Below are 19,830 nucleotides of genomic sequence, written 5' to 3' on the forward strand. Positions count from 1 at the left end.
TGAAGTTACAAAATGACATTCCATTAACAGGCTCAGTGCTGGTCCTTATGCAGAGAGGGCTGGGGATGGCTTATCTTGAAGAGATATTATATATATAGACGGAGATCAAATTACCAATCAAATCCCACTGTGTAACAAAGTAGTTCCAGAGAAGAAGTCATTTAAAGCAATAACGCCAAAATAATTCTATTTGGACCCGCACCTCAGGTGGTCAGGCCCACCATTTGTACAATTTTGAATCCCCACCACCAAGGGATACTTCCAGTCAAATTTCGTTAATTTCCAATTCGTTGTTCGGAAGAAGTCATATGAAAAAATTGTTTACGGACGCCACGGTATGGCATAAGCTCACCATGGTCCGTGAGACCAGTGAGCTAAAAAAGGGACTTTTGTTGAGTCCATGTTTAAAAAGTTATTTGCCTTTGATGTCAAGAGGATAATAATATATAAATGTTTTGTAACCTGTACATATCCTCAAAGAGTGAATGAGTTGGTTTTAACGCCATTTTGGACATTATTCCAGTCGTATCACAACTGTCAGCTTAATGTGGGAGGAAGCCTGAAGCAATGCAGGTCTCAGACGTTTACCACTTTAGTGGTGCTGACAAACCAGGAGTCAAACCCACAATCATAGGTCGCTGGCATGCCCAAGGGATGCAACTCTGCAAGCCAATTACGGTGCCTTTGACGACTAGGCCACAATTGCACCGCTACCCCCACCATAAAATAATAAGTACAAAAATAAGTGGAGTTATCTTTTCATGGTTTATTGTACAAATCAAATTTGTACAGATTTCTATATACACTCTGGAGACACGAACATTGTGTTCAACAAGTTACACTTCTCAAAACAAGTTAGATATCTCATACCACATGAATGGATACAATCAGGTGAATGCCACAAACTAATGCATTTCCAGCTTAGCATTAGACACCTTAGAAAACATAATCATGAAGTGAACACAATGTTCATTGAATTCTAAAATAATATTAACAGAAATGAACAATCACAGCAAATGTGTTGCTATTAACAACTGATGAGTCCCAACCTTCCTCCAGTGCTCCAACAAGCTGACATCAAGGTCTTCATATTAAGTCTGTCATTGAAGCGTCAACACAATCAGTAGCCTGTCTAATGGTTGTATCTTTATCCTTACATCATGGTGGCCTATACATGAACGATGTCCAAGCAACAACAACCTTGACTCACATAATCTATTTACAGAGCAAATACATCTTGTTGACTCCAGTGACGTCAATGTCCAAGGAGAGAGTGAGTATGGTTTTACACTGCCTTCAGCAATATTCCAGCAAGATCATGGCGGGCGACACCAGAAATGCAGAGGCAAAAGTGACAGAATCCTTAGTTTGTGCACATGAAACACATCTCTGTATTTATCCATTTGATTCAGAAGTGATACTTTCTAAAAAGAAAAAAATCATTTGGCGTAAAAACATGGCACCTCTATCGTCCCTTCTTGAATGAACCCTTGGCTTTCTTCTTGGCGCTCCCCTTCACCTCAGCAGCCTGGAGGTAGAAATACATCATCATCAGTACAAGACAGGTGTCTACAAATCTTCATATAAAAGGATTTAGAGAACTTACCAGCTACACGGTACATGTAACCATTGATTCACAAGGTACATATAATATAACATAATTTATTAATTTGAAGTTTACACGATATACAGCTTTTCCATTGGAGGAGAGGTCGGTCACATGACCGCTAAATTGATGTTCATAAGTGTATGAACGACACAGTTTTTTCCCTGAGACTGTTCTTGAAATGACGTAAACACTAACGGACTACTTACACATGTCTTGGGGAAACCCCTGGGAATTCCCTAGCACGAAAACATACATAAGCGTTCTTTCTGATCTTTTAGAACCTTTATTCTTGGTCTCAGCGTTTCAGTATGCAATGAGAAACGTCAGAACAGCTTGACTGCATGTTTGTTCACGAATATCCAAGAAATGCACATCCAACCTATCATAGTATCGACTTGATCCATGTCTATTCGCTGACTCCATTATTTACAGACCACCATCATATAGCTTGAATATTGCTGAGTGAGGCATTAAACAACAAACAAACAGACAATCCCTCCAGTGAATGAAGGTAGGGTGGGCTGAAATAGGGTTTAACGTTATGTTCAAGATTATTTATCACTTAAATAGCGACATGCATAGGCATTTGAGCGTGTGTGTGTGGCTGCTTGTACTAGTCTGGACTGATGCCGATTTATAGTGCAGTGTAAGATAAATACCCCACTCAGTATACCGACTCCCAGCCAACCAGTCCTTGTTTAGCCCTTAAATGCTGAGTGCAAGGCAGGTTAACAACTAGACCACTAGACCACTGAGGCGTTCTTCCACTAGACCAAGGAGGTGTTCTTCTAAGTGAATCACAGAGACAACTTCTGATGTTAATGAGATTACACAGACACATGTTCCTACCTTTCTCTTGGGCGTGGAGGAGGACGATGACATTACTTTGAAGAATGAGTCAAGTCGACCTTGAGTTGTGCCTTGCTTTGCCTTCACAAGCTTCTTGATGCCATTCTTCATCCTGTCCTCACTGCAAGTAAACCAAGAAATCATTTAAAGCATTCAAACAGAGCAACAAGACAGTGATCACCGTCAGCTGAGTCTGTAACAATGCTTCAAGTCCAGACCCCACACACATGATGCAGTACATGAAACTTGCGTACACTTGTCACCAAGAGAATCACTACAGATCAAACCCAAACACTAACAATGGCTGCAGATAGTATGTATGTAACATGCACTCCTTCGTCACCTGACTACTACTCAACAACCTAATGACAAATACTTGCATCATGAAGCAGCACAGAGATGTACCAATACTGCCATGAAGTGGTCTAAGTGTCCTTCAAGTTTTTGTGTTGTTTGTTTAAAGCCGCTCTCAGCAATATTCCAGCTATATGACGGCGGTCTGTAATTAATAATTGAATCTGGACCAGACAATCCAGTGATTGACGTCATGAGCATAGATCTATGAATTTGGGATACCAAGACAGCGAACCTGAACAAAAAGAAAGAATATCAAATTGTGAAATAAAAGTACTGTATCAGGATATGAAATGTATCATGTCTGAATTGCAGGGGCTTGGGTTCCCTCTTGAAAATGTTGCTTTTCAATTCCTATTACTGCATAATACTTTTCACAATTTCAGGAAGTCATTCAAGTTTACATTTGACTATACCAGGAAGTGCAGCTACACCACTGCAGAAGTATAGCCTCCACCTATACAAGGTTCATACACATAAGGAACACTAAAATTCAAGGCTGTCCGTTCTTAGGCTTTTTAGTTGGGTTATAAGCCTTAGTCTGTCATTATTTATATTTAATCCAGCATATGATATATTAGTCATAACACCTAAAAAGCAGGATAACCATCACAGATTTTCCAACAGGATTCATATTTCACCCAACAACAACAAAAAATTAAGTCTGTCATGAATTCTTCAAGGTTTTTGGCACACAAATCTATCACAGTGATAAATCTCACTTAAACATCTTTGCAACATATTTTTGTGTGCTTTAACACTTTTATTAACAAATATATGTCATTTTGTACATATTCAAAGCTTTTCAAGCTATTTTGGTTATTATCATGGCTGTTCAAGGTTAACAGCTGAAGATAAGACTTTTCAAGTGGCACCTGAAAATTCAAAGCTTTTTCAAGACTGCGCGAACCCTGATCCAAGACGTAGTATCATAGACTCTAGTGGAACCCTGTTTGTCTGTACAATGCCATTCCTAGCTGAATTGTCCGGAGTCCTAAACATGTTTTGTTTGTTGGTTGTTTAACGCCGCACTCAGTGATGTTCAAGCTATATGACGGCGGTCTGTAAATAATCGAGTCTGGACCAGACTATCCAGTGATTGACATCATGAGCATCGATCCACATAATTCAACCAAGTCAACGAGCCTGACCACCTGATCCTGTAAGTCGCCTCTTAGGACAAGCATAGTCGCCTTTTATGGCAAGCATGTGTTGCTGAAGACCTATTCTACCCCGGATCTTCACTGGTCGAGTCCTAAACATGTAGTAATATCCTTCATATGATTTCTTTGAAAGGCATTGAGAAGTGATACACAGGAGGAAGAGAATTTCAATGAGAACACTATGTTTCGGAGTACATACTTACTCCTTCATCAGGTGGTGCAGGAGTAAGCATATACTCTGAAATGTTGTGTTCCTAATAACAAAGAAGCTGACATCCATAAATTCTCTTGCTTTTCCTTCATATGGATGGAAACCTTGCTTGACAGGGTTCGGACTGACAGGGTTTGGACTGACAGGGTTCCACTGTACAAGGGTTCTCCTACCTGAAACCCTTCTGGGTCACCATGTAGTCCAGCAGGGCCTCTTCATCTGGCTCACACCATTTCAGCTGAAACAGGAAACTTATCACTTTCAACTATACTCCAAATCAGTGCCCCAATAAAATGACTGCTGCAGCTACTATGATGCTTAATGTCAGCATCAGAAGAACATGTTTTAATTCAGTTCACACACTTTTAAATTACTTTCAAAACGATCTTATTGTACAATGTTTTATGAAATTCATGTAAACCATTGTTTGGTACTGACCATGTCTGCTGCAATTCACCATTTTTGTTAGTTTATCCATATATTACAGAAACTTTCAAATGGACATAAATAAGAAAAGTCAAGCTCTTTTTTAAAATTAATGAAAACACTTGTAAGAAAAATAATTATCTGCCAACCAATGTGTTTGAAATCCATTTAATCTGAACAATTATTAACGCCTAAAGAATTGACATAATCCTGATCATGCAGATGAAGGAAAAGTCAAATCTGGTCTTAGTGCTCACTACCGCTACACACAGATGTGGGGACATCCCATTAAAGATGACATCAGAACGACCTTCCATCAGAGCGTTGCTTACAAGATCCCAAAAGTGAAAGTCTGAAAGTGTTTTCTATTTGTGCAACCTTGAAAAGGTTAACACGAGGCATACCGAATGACAGTTGCTGTAGTACAACTGATGCTGCCAAAATCTTCATCTATCTCTCAATTCAATGGGATAAACATTTGAAACGAATGAAACTCTCAAGAGCCCATGGGACATACTGGCCGACAATCTCAGACATCTATTAGACATTCCATAATTTTCTTTTGTTCAGTTTTCATATTTTGAATCAAGAACTTTGTCAAAATATTTTTCAAAAGCACAGATGTCAGTTTGAAACTAGTGCCGTAAAGCTGGAGAAAGCTGCTTTCTGATTGGCTAATGTCGATATCCTATTAGTCATATCATTGATCAGTCAAAGTTCACTAAAGGTTCTCTGACATGATCTGTACTGGGATGTCTTCAGGTCTTTGTGTAGTGGCAGTGATTAAGGACAAGCAGAATGACAACCTACATCCAGTGTCTCTGGATCTGTGATTTCTGGCTCCTGAAACAGCACCCTTGCCTCCTGGAACACATCCACAACAACTGTGTTCTCAATGCTATATGTACATGTCAGTTGTATGCAGGAACATGATGAACTGACCTACAGACTTCACAAGATGTTATTGTTAATTTGTTTGTTGTTTAACACTGCACTCAGCAATTTTCCAGCTATATGGCCGCAGTCTTTAAATAATCGCAATTAGGATACGAAAACATGCACCAACCAAGTCAGCGAGCCTGACTACCCAATCCCGTCAATCGCTTCATACAATAAGCATAGTCGCCTTTTACAGCAAGCAATGGGTCTGCACTGCACACTTCCACTAGGATGCATAAGCTAAAGAAATGATGCCACACATAACCCGATCCTTGAAGATCAGGGGTAGAATAGGTCTTCAGCAACCCATACTTGCCGTAAAAGGCGACTATGCTTTCCGTTTGACTTGTTTCCGTTAGGGTACCAGCTGACAAGTGTATTACCTCATCATCCATCTGTCTGAGCAAATGAGTAAGTGGACTTTCTTTAGCCAGAAGCTTCCCATAGTGGGCTGCAAATAATTTGAGTCTGTGTCAGACAAGCCAATGGTCGATAGCATGAGCAACAATCCATGCTGTAGCACAATGAGCCAGGTCTTACATCTTATCCCAATTTTCATTCTTTCTATTAGTATTAGGACTAAGTCTGCCGCAGAACTACTACATCCGTACTTTGCAGTCATTTTGGCCACTGGATCCCCTTTTCATAACTCGCACAACAACTGAGAACTTGTTGAGCACCAACAGACTAATGACACATGGAAAGATTTCGCTCATCTTCATTTGGTAGGATAACGTTTTCAGAGCAATCTTCATCACTGTTTATGTTATGAAAGATTATTTTACCAAGGCATACCTTATACATCCAGTTTTCCGGAATAGTATACTTCTGAAACAAACAAACAAAGCATGACACTTACAGCTACAAAGTTATTAATAAATGTCAACTCTTCATGTACGAGCCTAGAGTAATTCTTTCAACAAACTAGTCTTCTTAAAGAGGATACCATATTCGCCATGTTAAGCACCCTGATGCAGTAAGTCATCCCCGACCCACCTGTAAACCAGTCTGTAAGTAATTAATATGAGCACACCTATTAAGACTGGAAATTTACATGACAGTCTGTATTTTCTTGTGTTGATATGACAGATCTTTTACAGAAATACAGCTGGCCAGAAAGGATATATATCAAAAACGTTTTTGTTTCACCGATTAAGTTTATTTACAACCGAGTAATCTCTGAAAACAAATTTTTAACTTTTGTATAGTTTGAATAAGTACCCCCCTTGGTCAATTTTCTTAGCACCCACAGCTCTTATTACCATGAATACAGTAACAAAAACACATCCATCAGTATAAAAACTACAGAGGAATAGGAAGTTTTCAAAGGCCATAATCAAAGGGAGACAACCATGATAATCCTACAGGAAGTTGACCAGCTAGACTACTTCTGCTGGTATGTGTTCACTGCCTGCTGTTCCATGTTGCCGGCTGACACATGTATGTCCCTGGAGCACCAAAAGGAATCAGCGCACGATTCAAAGATACATTTGTTGTTATTTATAGCATTTGATAAAAAAAAAATATGTAAAAAAATACAAGAAAACAGCGTTATCACTAACCCCCACCATGGGGCACATTAGAATTTTGTTTGTTTATATAGTAGTGAACATAAACTAAAAAATCCCATAAAGCCTCAAGAAGAGATAGGTACTTGGGCCCTTTAATGTCATCAGAAAAAATGATTAAATGTCAAATTAATACACATAAAAGGCCCCCTCTCTGGAAAAAATAATTCAGTCTCGATAAGTATCTCTTAGATAGCTAACTTCAGTAGTTTCTGAGAAAGCATGTCCCCATTGCATGCAATATGCACCAAGTAAAAATAACATGGATCAAGGGCCATAACTCTGCAAAATAAAATTGATGGCACCAATTTTCGAAAGTCTTGACAAGTATCTCTCAAGCATGCAAACTTTCATTTATGTAACTTATGTAGTTTCTGAGAAAGCTTGTCCCCAAGGAGCAAGGGACATAATACCAATTTTCAAACTCATTTGAGATCATGACCAATAACATCAGTGTGTAAAATTTCATTTCTAGGACTTCAATAGTCTGTGAGAAAATTTGTGCCCTTTGAGCATTGTTGAGCAGCAGAAGGACGGACTGAAGGAAGGAAGGATGAACTCCCGCCCAACTTCATGGCAGGGGATCATTAGTATTGTGTCCTCGCTAAACTCCTACCAATTTCAGTCTATGTAACCATAACAACCAACAAGGACACTTATGATGCTGACACACTAAGAATCACAGTCGGGCAAATCTGGATTTTGATTCTAGGTCCAGCAGATCCTGGCAAGAGAAAGGTACCCAACTCTGCACAGATACTAAGACCACTCCCAGGGCCCGGCATGCCCTTGAGCTTGCTGTACATAGAGAGTACATTAAGAAAGTTTACCTTCTTATCAAGATGGTCTAGGATGGTTTCTATGGATCTGTGCTGTTTGATCAGCTCAATGGCCCGCTTAGGGCCAATACCTCGGATAGAGTCGCAGTAATCACATCCAAGCAAAATACACAGGTCAATAAACTGAAACAAAGAATGTGATGAATGATGCTCTGGGGGTGCTTATTGGGTTGGAGGAAAGATGAACTATATTAATGTTTTCAAAATATTTGATAAAATAAATATATAAAGAAATATGATGTTGTTAGAATTGGTCTGCAACCCATGTTTGTCATAAAGGCGACTAACGGGAAGGGGGGTCAGGCTTGCTGACTTGGTTGATGCATGTCATTGTATCCCAAATGCGTAGACCTATGCTCATGATGTCAATCACTGGATTGTCTGGTCCAGGCTTGATTATTTACACACTGCTGTTATACAGCTGGAATATTGCTGAGTGCGGTGTTAAGCAACAAACATATACAACGATCAACATGATCACTGCAATGAAATAAGAAAGATGGGTTTTAACTGTTATGACAAGCATGTCAGGTATGTGATCACAAGTCAGTTTCATCACGAGGAAAGTCCAAAGTGATGCAGGTCATAAATAATCATAGAGTAGCTACATGATGCCAGAGGTTTATCCAGGATTCCAAACTGGGTTGCAAATCAGACCTTTGAATCTGATACCTCTCAATAGAAGGAAATAAGGAGTAATTCCTGTGCACTTACACTGGGCTAACCATCACCCTGTCATGAGAAATACAAACACTCACCTCATCTTGAGACAGACTCAGTTCTTCTAACACTCTATCTAAATGTATTTCTTTGATTGGCATTTTCCTGAAAGAGAGTATTGAATCAATATGTTTTGTAATGATATTATGTGAGAGGTAAAACTGACGTCTATAATACAACTCATACCAGTTGTATACGAATAGTGTCAGTTGCGACATCATCACTACAATGGCTGCCTCCTTGCTAACAACATGGCTGTACCACCAATCTGTGTATTACATACAGTTACATAATTTCATCATAACATTATCACCTCATTTGCAAAGAATAAGATTCAGATCACAACAGCTATGGTTTCAGGGACATAGAAGTACATAAACAGGTCGCACTTTAATCCATGGCTCTGTCATCATAAACATCTCCAAAGAGAGGCACTGACCTTGCTTCACTGAACGTGAGATGTCTCAGCAAAACTTTAGATCCAAATGTCAAGGCATCCATGTCCTCTGTCCCTGCCGCAAACACTTTCCCAGCTCTGGCCAGGGCGGCACACTGAGCCTCTGCCTCGCAGGGAGCCTGGGGGACACAGCAGACAGGTGCATACATGGGGACACAGATAGACGGGGGGAGCCTGGGGGACACAGCAGACAGATGCATACATGGGGAGACAGCAGACAGGTGCATACATGGGGAGACAGCAGACAGATGCATACATGGGGGTACAGATAGACGGGGGGAGCCTGGGGGACACAGCAGACAGGTGCATACATGGGGAGACAGCAGACAGGTGCATACATGGGGACACAGCAGACAGGTGCATACATGGGGGTACAGCAGACAGGTGCATACATGGGGAGACAGCAGACAGGTGCATACATGGGGAGACAGCAGACAGGTGCATACATGGGGAGACAGCAGACAGGTGCATACATGGGGAGACAGCAGACAGATGCATACATGGGGATACAGCAGACAGGTGCATACATGGGGACACAGCAGACAGGTGCATACATGGGGAGACAGCAGACAGATGCATACATGGGGAGACAGCAGACAGGTGCATACATGGGGAGACAGCAGACAGGTGCATACATGGGGACACAGCAGACAGGTGCATACATGGGGACACAGATAGACGGGGGGAGCCTGGGGGACACAGCAGACAGGTGCATACATGGGGAGACAGCAGACAGATGCATACATGGGGGTACAGATAGACGGGGGGAGCCTGGGGGACACAGCAGACAGGTGCATACATGGGGACACAGCAGACAGATGCATACATGGGGACACAGATAGACGGGGGGAGCCTGGGGGACACAGCAGACAGATGCATACATGGGGAGACAGCAGACAGGTGCATACATGGGGAGACAGCAGACAGATGCATACATGGGGGTACAGATAGACGGGGGGAGCCTGGGGGACACAGCAGACAGGTGCATACATGGGGAGACAGCAGACAGGTGCATACATGGGGACACAGCAGACAGGTGCATACATGGGGAGACAGCAGACAGGTGCATACATGGGGAGACAGCAGACAGGTGCATACATGGGGAGACAGCAGACAGATGCATACATGGGGATACAGCAGACAGGTGCATACATGGGGACACAGCAGACAGGTGCATACATGGGGAGACAGCAGACAGATGCATACATGGGGAGACAGCAGACAGGTGCATACATGGGGAGACAGCAGACAGGTGCATACATGGGGACACAGCAGACAGGTGCATACATGGGGACACAGATAGACGGGGGGAGCCTGGGGGACACAGCAGACAGGTGCATACATGGGGAGACAGCAGACAGATGCATACATGGGGGTACAGATAGACGGGGGGAGCCTGGGGGACACAGCAGACAGGTGCATACATGGGGACACAGCAGACAGATGCATACATGGGGACACAGATAGACGGGGGGAGCCTGGGGGACACAGCAGACAGGTGCATACATGGGGACACAGATAGACGGGGGGAGCCTGGGGGACACAGCAGACAGGTGCATACATGGGGAGACAGCGGACAGGTGCATACATGGGGAGACAGCAGACAGATGCATACATGGGGATACAGCAGACAGGTGCATACATGGGGACACAGATAGACGGGGGGAGCCTGGGGGACACAGCAGACAGATGCATACATGGGGACACAGATAGACGGGGGGAGCCTGGGGGACACAGCAGACAGGTACATACATGGGGACACAGATAGACGGGGGGAGCCTGGGGGACACAGCAGACAGGTGCATACATGGGGGTACAGATAGACGGGGGGAGCCTGGGGGACACAGCAGACAGGTGCATACATGGGGAGACAGCAGACAGGTGCATACATGGGGGTACAGATAGACGGGGGGAGCCTGGGGGACACAGCAGACAGATGCATACATGGGGACACAGATAGACGGGGGGAGCCTGGGGGACACAGCAGACAGGTGCATACATGGGGGTACAGATAGACGGGGGGAGCCTGGGGGACACAGCAGACAGGTGCATACATGGGGGTACAGATAGACGGGGGGAGCCTGGGGGACACAGCAGACAGGTGCATACATGGGGACACAGATAGACGGGGGGAGCCTGGGGGACACAGCAGACAGGTGCATACATGGGGACACAGATAGACGGGGGGAGCCTGGGGGACACAGCAGACAGATGCATACATGGGGACACAGATAGACGGGGGGAGCCTGGGGGACACAGCAGACAGGTGCATACATGGGGGTACAGATAGACGGGGGGAGCCTGGGGGACACAGCAGACAGGTGCATACATGGGGGTACAGATAGACGGGGGGAGCCTGGGGGACACAGCAGACAGGTGCATACATGGGGACACAGATAGACGGGGGGAGCCTGGGGGACACAGCAGACAGGTGCATACATGGGGGTACAGATAGACGGGGGGAGCCTGGGGGACACAGCAGACAGGTGCATACATGGGGGTACAGATAGACGGGGGGAGCCTGGGGGACACAGCAGACAGGTGCATACATGGGGGTACAGATAGACGGGGGGAGATGGGAGCAATATAATAATAGAATAAAATAAATTCCCTGACAGCTGGCTCTCCATTTCTTGTATTTTAATATATACTGATTCGAAATAAATAGTACCTTGTTAAATAACTAGATAAAGACACAGAAGCAGATCTACCAACATGAGTTGGCCTGTCTGCATACCCACCTCAACATACGGAATGCCCATCAGCTTGAGGAGCTGTTTACAGTCTTCATTGTGTTGTTTAGTGACTTTCACTAGGCGACGGTTGAACTTATCAATGTTTTCATCATCACCTGCAAGTTCAGTAAAAAACAAACTTGAAATTAAGATAACTTATCACAATCCAGACTTGGATTGTAAGCTGCAAGGAGACAACCCACACAAGCATATTTAGCCCATTTCAAGCCAAGTGAACTAAACGGTCTTGTAGTACACATTGTTTCAATCCCATGTGGTACTTTCACACAGCCTTTATGTCCAGACTGTATACAATACAAAGTTCCCAGTAAATTAATGTTGAAAGTTCCTTGCCAAGGCTCGAAACCCTACACCATTAAATCTCCAAGGGACCTATAATGTTTAATTCCCCACAGATTGCAGATTATTCTCTGAATCTGTTTCAAAGCCATGAACATGGCACAGGCATGCTCTGACTGCTGACAAGTCAGTCATCTCACCCATCAGAATACTAGAAGTAACAGTCCTTGGTGCTACCAGTAAAGGGAAGTCCCAGTCCTTGGTGCTGCCAGTAAAGGGAAGTCCCAGTCCTTGGTGCTACCAGTGAAGGGAAGTCCCAGTCCTTGGTGCTACCAGTGAAGGGAAGTCCCAGTCCTTGGTGCTACCAGTGAAGGGAAGTCGCAATGCTCGGGGCTACCAGTGAAGGGAAGTCCCAGTGCTTGGTGCTACCAGTGAAGGGAAGTCCCAATGCTTGGTGCTACCAGTGAAGGGAAGTCCCAGTCCTTGGTGCTACCAGTGAAGGGAAGTCCCAGTCCTTGGTGCTACCAGTGAAGGGAAGTCCCAATCCTTGGTGCTACCAGTGAAGGGAAGTCGCAATGCTCGGGGCTACCAGTGAAGGGAAGTCCCAGTCCTTGGTGCTACCAGTGAAGGGAAGTCCCAATGCTTGGTGCTACCAGTGAAGGGAAGTCCCAGTCCTTGGTGCTACCAGTGAAGGGAAGTCCGAGTGCTTGGTGCTACCAGTGAAGGGAAGTCCCAGTCCTTGGTGCTACCAGTGAAGGGAAGTCCCAGTGCTTGGTGCTACCAGTGAAGGGAAGTCCCAGTGCTTGGTGCTACCAGTGAAGGGAAGTCCGAGTGCTTGGTGCTACCAGTAAAGGGAAGTCCCAATCCTTGGTGCTACCAGTGAAGGGAAGTCCCAATCCTTGGTGCTACCAGTGAAGGGAAGTCCGAGTGCTTGGTGCTACCAGTAAAGGGAAGTCCGAGTGCTTGGTGCTACCAGTGAAGGGAAGTCCCAATCCTTGGTGCTACCTGTGAAGGGAAGTCCGAGTGCTTGGTGCTACCAGTGAAGGGAAGTCCCAATGCTCGGGGCTACCAGTGAAGGGAAGTCCCAATCCTTGGTGCTACCAGTGAAGGGAAGTCCCAATGCTCGGGGCTACCAGTGAAGGGAAGTCCCAGTGCTTGGTGCTACCAGTGAAGGGAAGTCCCGGTGCTTGGTGCTGCCAGTGGGGGAAGTCCCAGTCCTTGGTGCTGCCAGTGAGGGAAGTCCCATGGTCCTTGATGTTTGCTGATCACGTATTTTGAAACTCGGATCCCCTAAATCAGTTTCAACATCAGGGCAACATGACTCTCAAACACTGCATCCATTGCATCTCCAAAAATGACAGGCAACCAGCCATGTCACACGTTGTCAGCAGCCTTTCTAACAATCAGTATGGGGTCCTGGATACCTACTGTTCAGCAACATTCTAGCTGTAAATATGCAAGTCTCGACCAGACAATCCAGTTATTGAAATCTTGAGCATCGATCTACGCAATTCGGATATGATGACATGGATGTAAGCAAGCCAGAGAATTCGATCCTTTTAGTCACCTCTTTGGTTGCTGAAGACCAATTCTACCCAGGATCTTCAGCGGTCCACAAATTGAGACAATACAGGGATTTTTTTATTACTTGACCATCTCTTGTTCTGTTTTTCAAACTAATATATTGATGTCATGGTAGAGCCATGACAGAATGAAGAGGGTTCAAAGGATCACCCAATCCCATTAGTCACCTCTTACAACAAACATAGTCTCCTCTTACAACAAGCATAGTCGCCACTTACGACAAGCATAGTCGCCTCTTACAACAAACATAGTCGCCTCTTACGACAAGCATAGTCGCCTCTTACAACAAACATAGTCGTCTCTTAAGACAAGCATAGTCTCCTCTTAAGACAAGCATAGTCGCCTCTCATGACAAACATAGTCGCCTCTTAGGACAAGCAAAGGTTGTTAAAGACTAATTCTAACCCCGATCTTCACCAGTGTGAAAGCATGGAGTATGTGGGACCTATACTGTCCTGGACCCCTGGAGAGACCAGCATGAGGTACGGGGGCCCATTCTAACCCAGAATTCCCATGAGTAGACAAGCATGGGGCCTTCTGCCCGGAGTGAGTGTGAGACATTGCACTGACCAGCTTCCTCAGCTTTCTCCAGCCCCTTCTGTGCCTCCTCCCTCCTCTCGGCTCTCTTGGACAGCTGTAACAATGGAAACGATAGACATACTTCTACACCTAGTGCTTCACAAGCACCAATATGTCCATGCAGGGGTCCGGAAACGGTCATATGCGCCGCACATGTCCGATTGGGAATCTCAAATGTCCAATTTAAGATATTGCTTACCGAACATTTAAATTTTTCTGTCCGGACATTTTAAAAAACAAACAATGCTACCTTCGGGGTCCAAATAATTGATGAACATTATCGTATCCCTTCAACAATTCAGGTAAATAAACAGGTATTACAAACTTGGTCAATAAAAGTATGAAATTTGATATAAAACATCACTAGACATGATGATTTTACCATTTAAAATGTATCTCCTGCTCTTAAAGGCATTGTTTTATATGCATAGATTAAGATTACCACGTGTATTTTCTCGTAAACTAAGCCGGAAATATCAATCAGCTGTGCACAGGTTTCCTCCCAATCTACCGGTGATTCAGTTAAAACGTACCCAATGATACAACTTCAAAGAATTTTAATGCAATGGTGGGAAGAAATTGTATCTGAAATTATTATTTCATCAGGAATAATATATTCCAATATCGTGTTATTTTAGTTGCAGTTTCCACCATATACAGTGGTCCCTCGCTACAATGATACAAGTTGTTTACCGTTCATATATATCCATTATGTTTTCCCTGTTTGTTATTTGTTAAGCTTTAACTGTCACATTCAATGTGAATGTAGTCTACTTACATGAAAATATCGATCAATAATGGTAGTAACAGATGCTATGAGTGAAGAGCCAATCACAATTCATTACACAAGTACAGAGTGATTCAGTGGCTTTCAGTTTTGACCAGCACTACGCGCATTCATACACATTCATGCAAATATAGATACACATTCAAGCCAGCTTAATTGGTTTGATACGGTTACTTGATCCGAATCAAAAGGAATGACCGCCGTGTTGTGACAGCAACTACATGTGAGTTGACAGTGTCGCCTCAAATTGGATTGCCCACTAATTAAGAAAATAAACTTCGCTTGTGGTTCTCTTTTATTGCATGCATGCGCTTCTAAGATCAAAGGATGTATAGTGTGAAAAGTTAACTAGTAGAACAATCGTATTTCCGGGGCTTGCCGCAGATGTTTTCAAACAGAGTTTTAGAACTCCATTCAACGATAAACGGTTCCCGTACCCTCCCCTCACATAACTGAACCAACCTCTCCTGACTTCATCTCTGGGGGCTTCCCATCAAACACATACACCGGCTTGATTCCGTTCTCAACCATTCTGATTGTCCTGTAGAACATCCCCATCAAGTGACTGGAAAACACAGTGAAGACTCAGCTTGACATGTATTAAATCAACACTTTTGACATTCAATATCTTGACAATACAGACAGCCAATCAAGAGAACACAATAAAGACATATCAGCATTGCTTCCAACACTATTTACATGATTTAGTTTGTCACTGAACACTGTAGACTGCACCATTCCAGCTACATCACAGCAGACTGTAAATAATCAAGTCATTGACAGACAAACCAGTCATTGATATTATTGGCAGCAACCCAAGGCCTCAGGGTATGAAGGCATGCAGTCTACTAGTCTTCAAAGCCTGAACATCTGCACAGCTCTAGATAAGCTGTGTATTTGCGTAAAATATGCATTAAAAAACCTGTTAAAAACCCAGACAAATCAAAACTAGCGTATCAAATATGCAACAAAAACTATAAACATGATAAACACACTACTGAGTATTAGATAAAAAGATTGCATATACATATTAAAACTGTCAGATGAAATTATTGTGTAGATTCCAATTGAAAAGCACATCATGCTCTGATTGGTGAATGACCTCTAGGGATTCTTATTAAACAGGTTTTCAAGTAAAAATACCCAAATGTCAAGAAACAGGTGGGTAAAAAATATTTTGAATACCCTCCCAAAATTGTGGATTCCAAATCAAAATCAAACCCCTGGGTACTATACCCAAATAACTAAAAGCTTATCTGGAGTTGCTCACCTGATCCATTTTGTATCCTCTAACAACAACCATGGGTTACTTGGGTCCATCTCTCACTGTATACTGATTGAGTGCTTTGACCGCTGCCAATGACCCATTAGAAAACATGACCCTCCATTTCCATGACTTCTGGGCAATTTGTATCATGGCCCAATAATTTTAAAATACAAAACATTGTTTTACAGGTAATGTTTTATTTGACCCAGTGATACACATGACTATTTTTTATAACAAACAGAAATTTACCTGGTTGTCTCTCCTTCTTCATTCATGAGCTGTGAACCATCAGATCGGACTGCAATCAGGAACTGGTATATGCTCATAGAAGCGTCAATTGCCACTTTCCGACCTTGAAAAAATCAGAAAGGTTGTTACCTTATCCAACATCCACTAGACGCTAATACAGAGTTATTATTCATTGTGTATGCATTGTTTCCTCAAATTACATTGGATTAATTTGTTAAACGATAAAAGAGATAGCTTACCCATACCCTACGTCACGACTAGCCCTAATGATCGCAAAAGGACGCACTTTTTCAGATCCAATTAACGCTGCGGGGCTCAAACGTGCTTCACCTGCTTACAGGCTTCGCTAATTAGTACATTAATTAGCCGACGCTCTACCACTGGACCAAGAGCCCCATCACATATAATTAGTGCGCATGTAACAGGTCACTTGCACCTCATTAACACGCATGCACAGTTAAGTAAACATTGAATTGCGCATGCATGTTCCCAACGTCACACCCGTCCCCATTCATCTTTTTGAGGAAGCCACACCTACCCTTGTCCATTAAAATGAACAACCAATCGAGGGACGAAACGTGTTTAAACGTATTATACTCTAAAAGGATTACCCTCATTGGATTATTGGAAACATTGTAAAAAGGAGCCTTGCCCTAATCTGAAAGGAGTGTCAGTTCCCTAAGATCGAAAAAGGTGTGTTGGATCGCCAAGGCGTGCCAGTTCCCTCTGATAAAAAAAAAAGTGTTGGATTGCCAAGGTGTGTCAGCTCCCTAAGATCGAAAAGGGGTGTTGGATCAGAAAGGAATGTCAGTTCCCTAAGATCAAGGAGGGGTGTTGGATCTGAAAGGCGTGTTAGTTCCCTCTGATCGAAAAGGGGTGTTGGATCGCTAAGGAGTGTCAGCTCCTTGAGACGAGGGCGGGTGCATTCGAGAGTGAGCCACGGTAACGGTTTAGCAAGATAGCGTGGTAATTGAGCTATTGGGAGAGGGTGAAAATGGGCCTGTTAAACTGCATTGTTGCCCCAGAGCCAATTACAGCTATACTTATAGTGGGTTATAGCTCAAACGGCACCTCAGCAAAACGGCACCATGCAAAAACTGCATCCGACTAGAGTGAAACTACTATTGCCTGGTGAAAACGGCACCTTATTTTTCTTTCACCTCGGTACTGAAATAATGACATTAAACTCATATGGTCACTTGCAAACACAAATAACTGTGAAATGTTAAAACAAGTTTAGGCAACAATGCAGTTTACCGGGCGCAGCCCGAGCTCTACCATCCGCTGAATTACCGCGCTATAGTGCCACCGCTGTCTCGTTATACCGTTACCGTGCCTCACGCTCTGGTGACTCTCGCTTCACGATCCAACACCCGTTTCCGTCTTAGGGAAACTTACACATCTTTCAGTCAAACACCCGTTCTCGGTCTTAGGGAAACTTACACAACTTTACGATCCAACACTCGTTTTTCGGTCTTAGGGAAACTTACACAATTTTACCATCAAACACCCGTTCTAGGTCTTAGGGAAACTTACACAACTTTACAATCCAACACCCGTTTTTCGGTCTTAGGGAAACTTACACGTCTTTACGATCCAAAACCCCTTTTCGGTCATTAGGGTGAGCTGGCTTTGGGCAAGGGTTAGTCATAAATTCTTACCTTTTCAAGCGTTAATACAGTTAATCCCATTGGTCGGTCATGTTGACATAAACAATTGCGGGTGTGGTTTCAAGAAAAGATGAATGGGAGAGCGGGCCGTGACGTCACACGCATGCGCAATTCATTGTTTACTGAATTACGCATGCATGTCAATGACCTGTTAAACGAGCACTGATTACATGTGATAGCGCCTGTGGTCCAGTGGTAGAGCGTCAGCTAATTAACGCATTAATTAGCAGAGTCGTTGAGCCTGCGAAGCGCGTTCGAGCCCCCACAGCGCTAATTGGATCTGAAAAAGTGCGCCCGGTAAAGTGCACTACTCCCCAAGTTTACATTAGAAATTAGCCTCTACTCCAATTTACTCGACTTAACTCAGCACACTTAAACGTTTGGTGAAAACATCATATGCTCGGAAGTCTTATGTACCTTTACTCAAATTAACTCAATGTTAAGCTGAAACTGTTTTTACTTAGTATGACACAATATATATTATTCATTATATTATTCATTATATTATTATGAAACTGTGAATTCATAACCGTGGAAGACAAGACAATGACAATGTAAACAAAGCATATACCATGTAAACTACAACATAACGTAATAAAGCATGTAAATAAAGCATATATACTACACCCCTTATAGTTAGCTGCACCCCTTATAGTTAGCTGCACCCCTAAAAGTTAGCTGCACCCCTTATAGTTAGCTGCACCCCTTATAGTTAGCTGCACCCCTTATAGTTAGCTGCACCCCTTATAGTTAGCTGCACCCCTTATAGTTAGCTACACTCAGTAAACTGCATGGTAAAACTTCCACCATGCAGTATCCCCCCTCAAAAATATATGTGATTAATTGAGCAGCAATGCATATATATTTTGGATGGGGGATACGGGCGGAAGTCTTTCCAACTGCTTTGTTACCCTTTCTATTTCTACTGTGACTTTAAGTAAATGCAGAAGCCAAGAAGGAATCATCTCGATCACAGATGACATCGTTCCTTATTTTGTCAGCATGCAGACCTGACAGGGTAACCTGTCTGTCATACCGCCAAGGCGTCACACATTAGAAGGTATATGGTTCTGATCATGCTAATCCCATCGAGGGATTCGGAAATTGTATGGCCGCTACAGAATGACTATCACGAAATATCGGTTTGTTTACAAACCAACACCGCGGTGTCTTAAATAAAAAAAGGTCGATTTCGAAGGCTATTATTAGACTCACCAAAGTAATTCTTTATCTCATTCTCCTTCATTGAGCTTGGAGCACAGTCTCCGAGAAGTTTTGACAGACCATGAATACCCATAGCTAGTGATGTTGTGCTAAATTGGGTTCTTGATCCTGATATGACTAAAGTTCGCAAATACCTTATGCTGAACATGCAAACTCGCGCCACAACTTATCCAGTAAAGCGGGTGCATATTGTTTCCTATTAAAATATTATTTTTACCCTCAAACAATTCACATAACACTTTTTTCATACTAAAATAAAGATAAATGTTTAGGGTACTGTGATACTACGTCAATATTACA

General features: G+C 43.1%; 1 protein-coding gene across 1 annotated transcript; it reads right to left on the bottom strand.

Moving 5' to 3' along the window:
• Positions 1 to 791: 791 nt before the first annotated feature.
• Positions 792 to 19,690, bottom strand: LOC139447718 (flap endonuclease 1-like). The gene is made up of 13 exons (XM_071229179.1): positions 19,522 to 19,690; positions 16,637 to 16,739; positions 15,583 to 15,685; positions 14,325 to 14,388; positions 11,877 to 11,986; positions 9,118 to 9,254; positions 8,717 to 8,783; positions 7,950 to 8,081; positions 6,347 to 6,379; positions 5,423 to 5,476; positions 4,360 to 4,424; positions 2,459 to 2,579; positions 792 to 1,528 (listed from the first exon to the last, which is right to left on the bottom strand). The coding sequence occupies exons 1-13, from the start codon at positions 19,676 to 19,678 to the stop codon at positions 1,466 to 1,468; spliced, it is 1,209 nt and encodes a 402-aa protein (XP_071085280.1). The 5' UTR covers positions 19,679 to 19,690; the 3' UTR covers positions 792 to 1,465.
• Between the last annotated feature and the right edge of the window lie 140 nt (positions 19,691 to 19,830).

The sequence above is a fragment of the Haliotis cracherodii genome, unplaced genomic scaffold (assembly GCF_022045235.1).
Source record: "Haliotis cracherodii isolate W230 unplaced genomic scaffold, xgHalCrac1.p SCAF_10, whole genome shotgun sequence".
Taxonomy (NCBI): Eukaryota; Metazoa; Mollusca; class Gastropoda; order Lepetellida; family Haliotidae; genus Haliotis; species Haliotis cracherodii.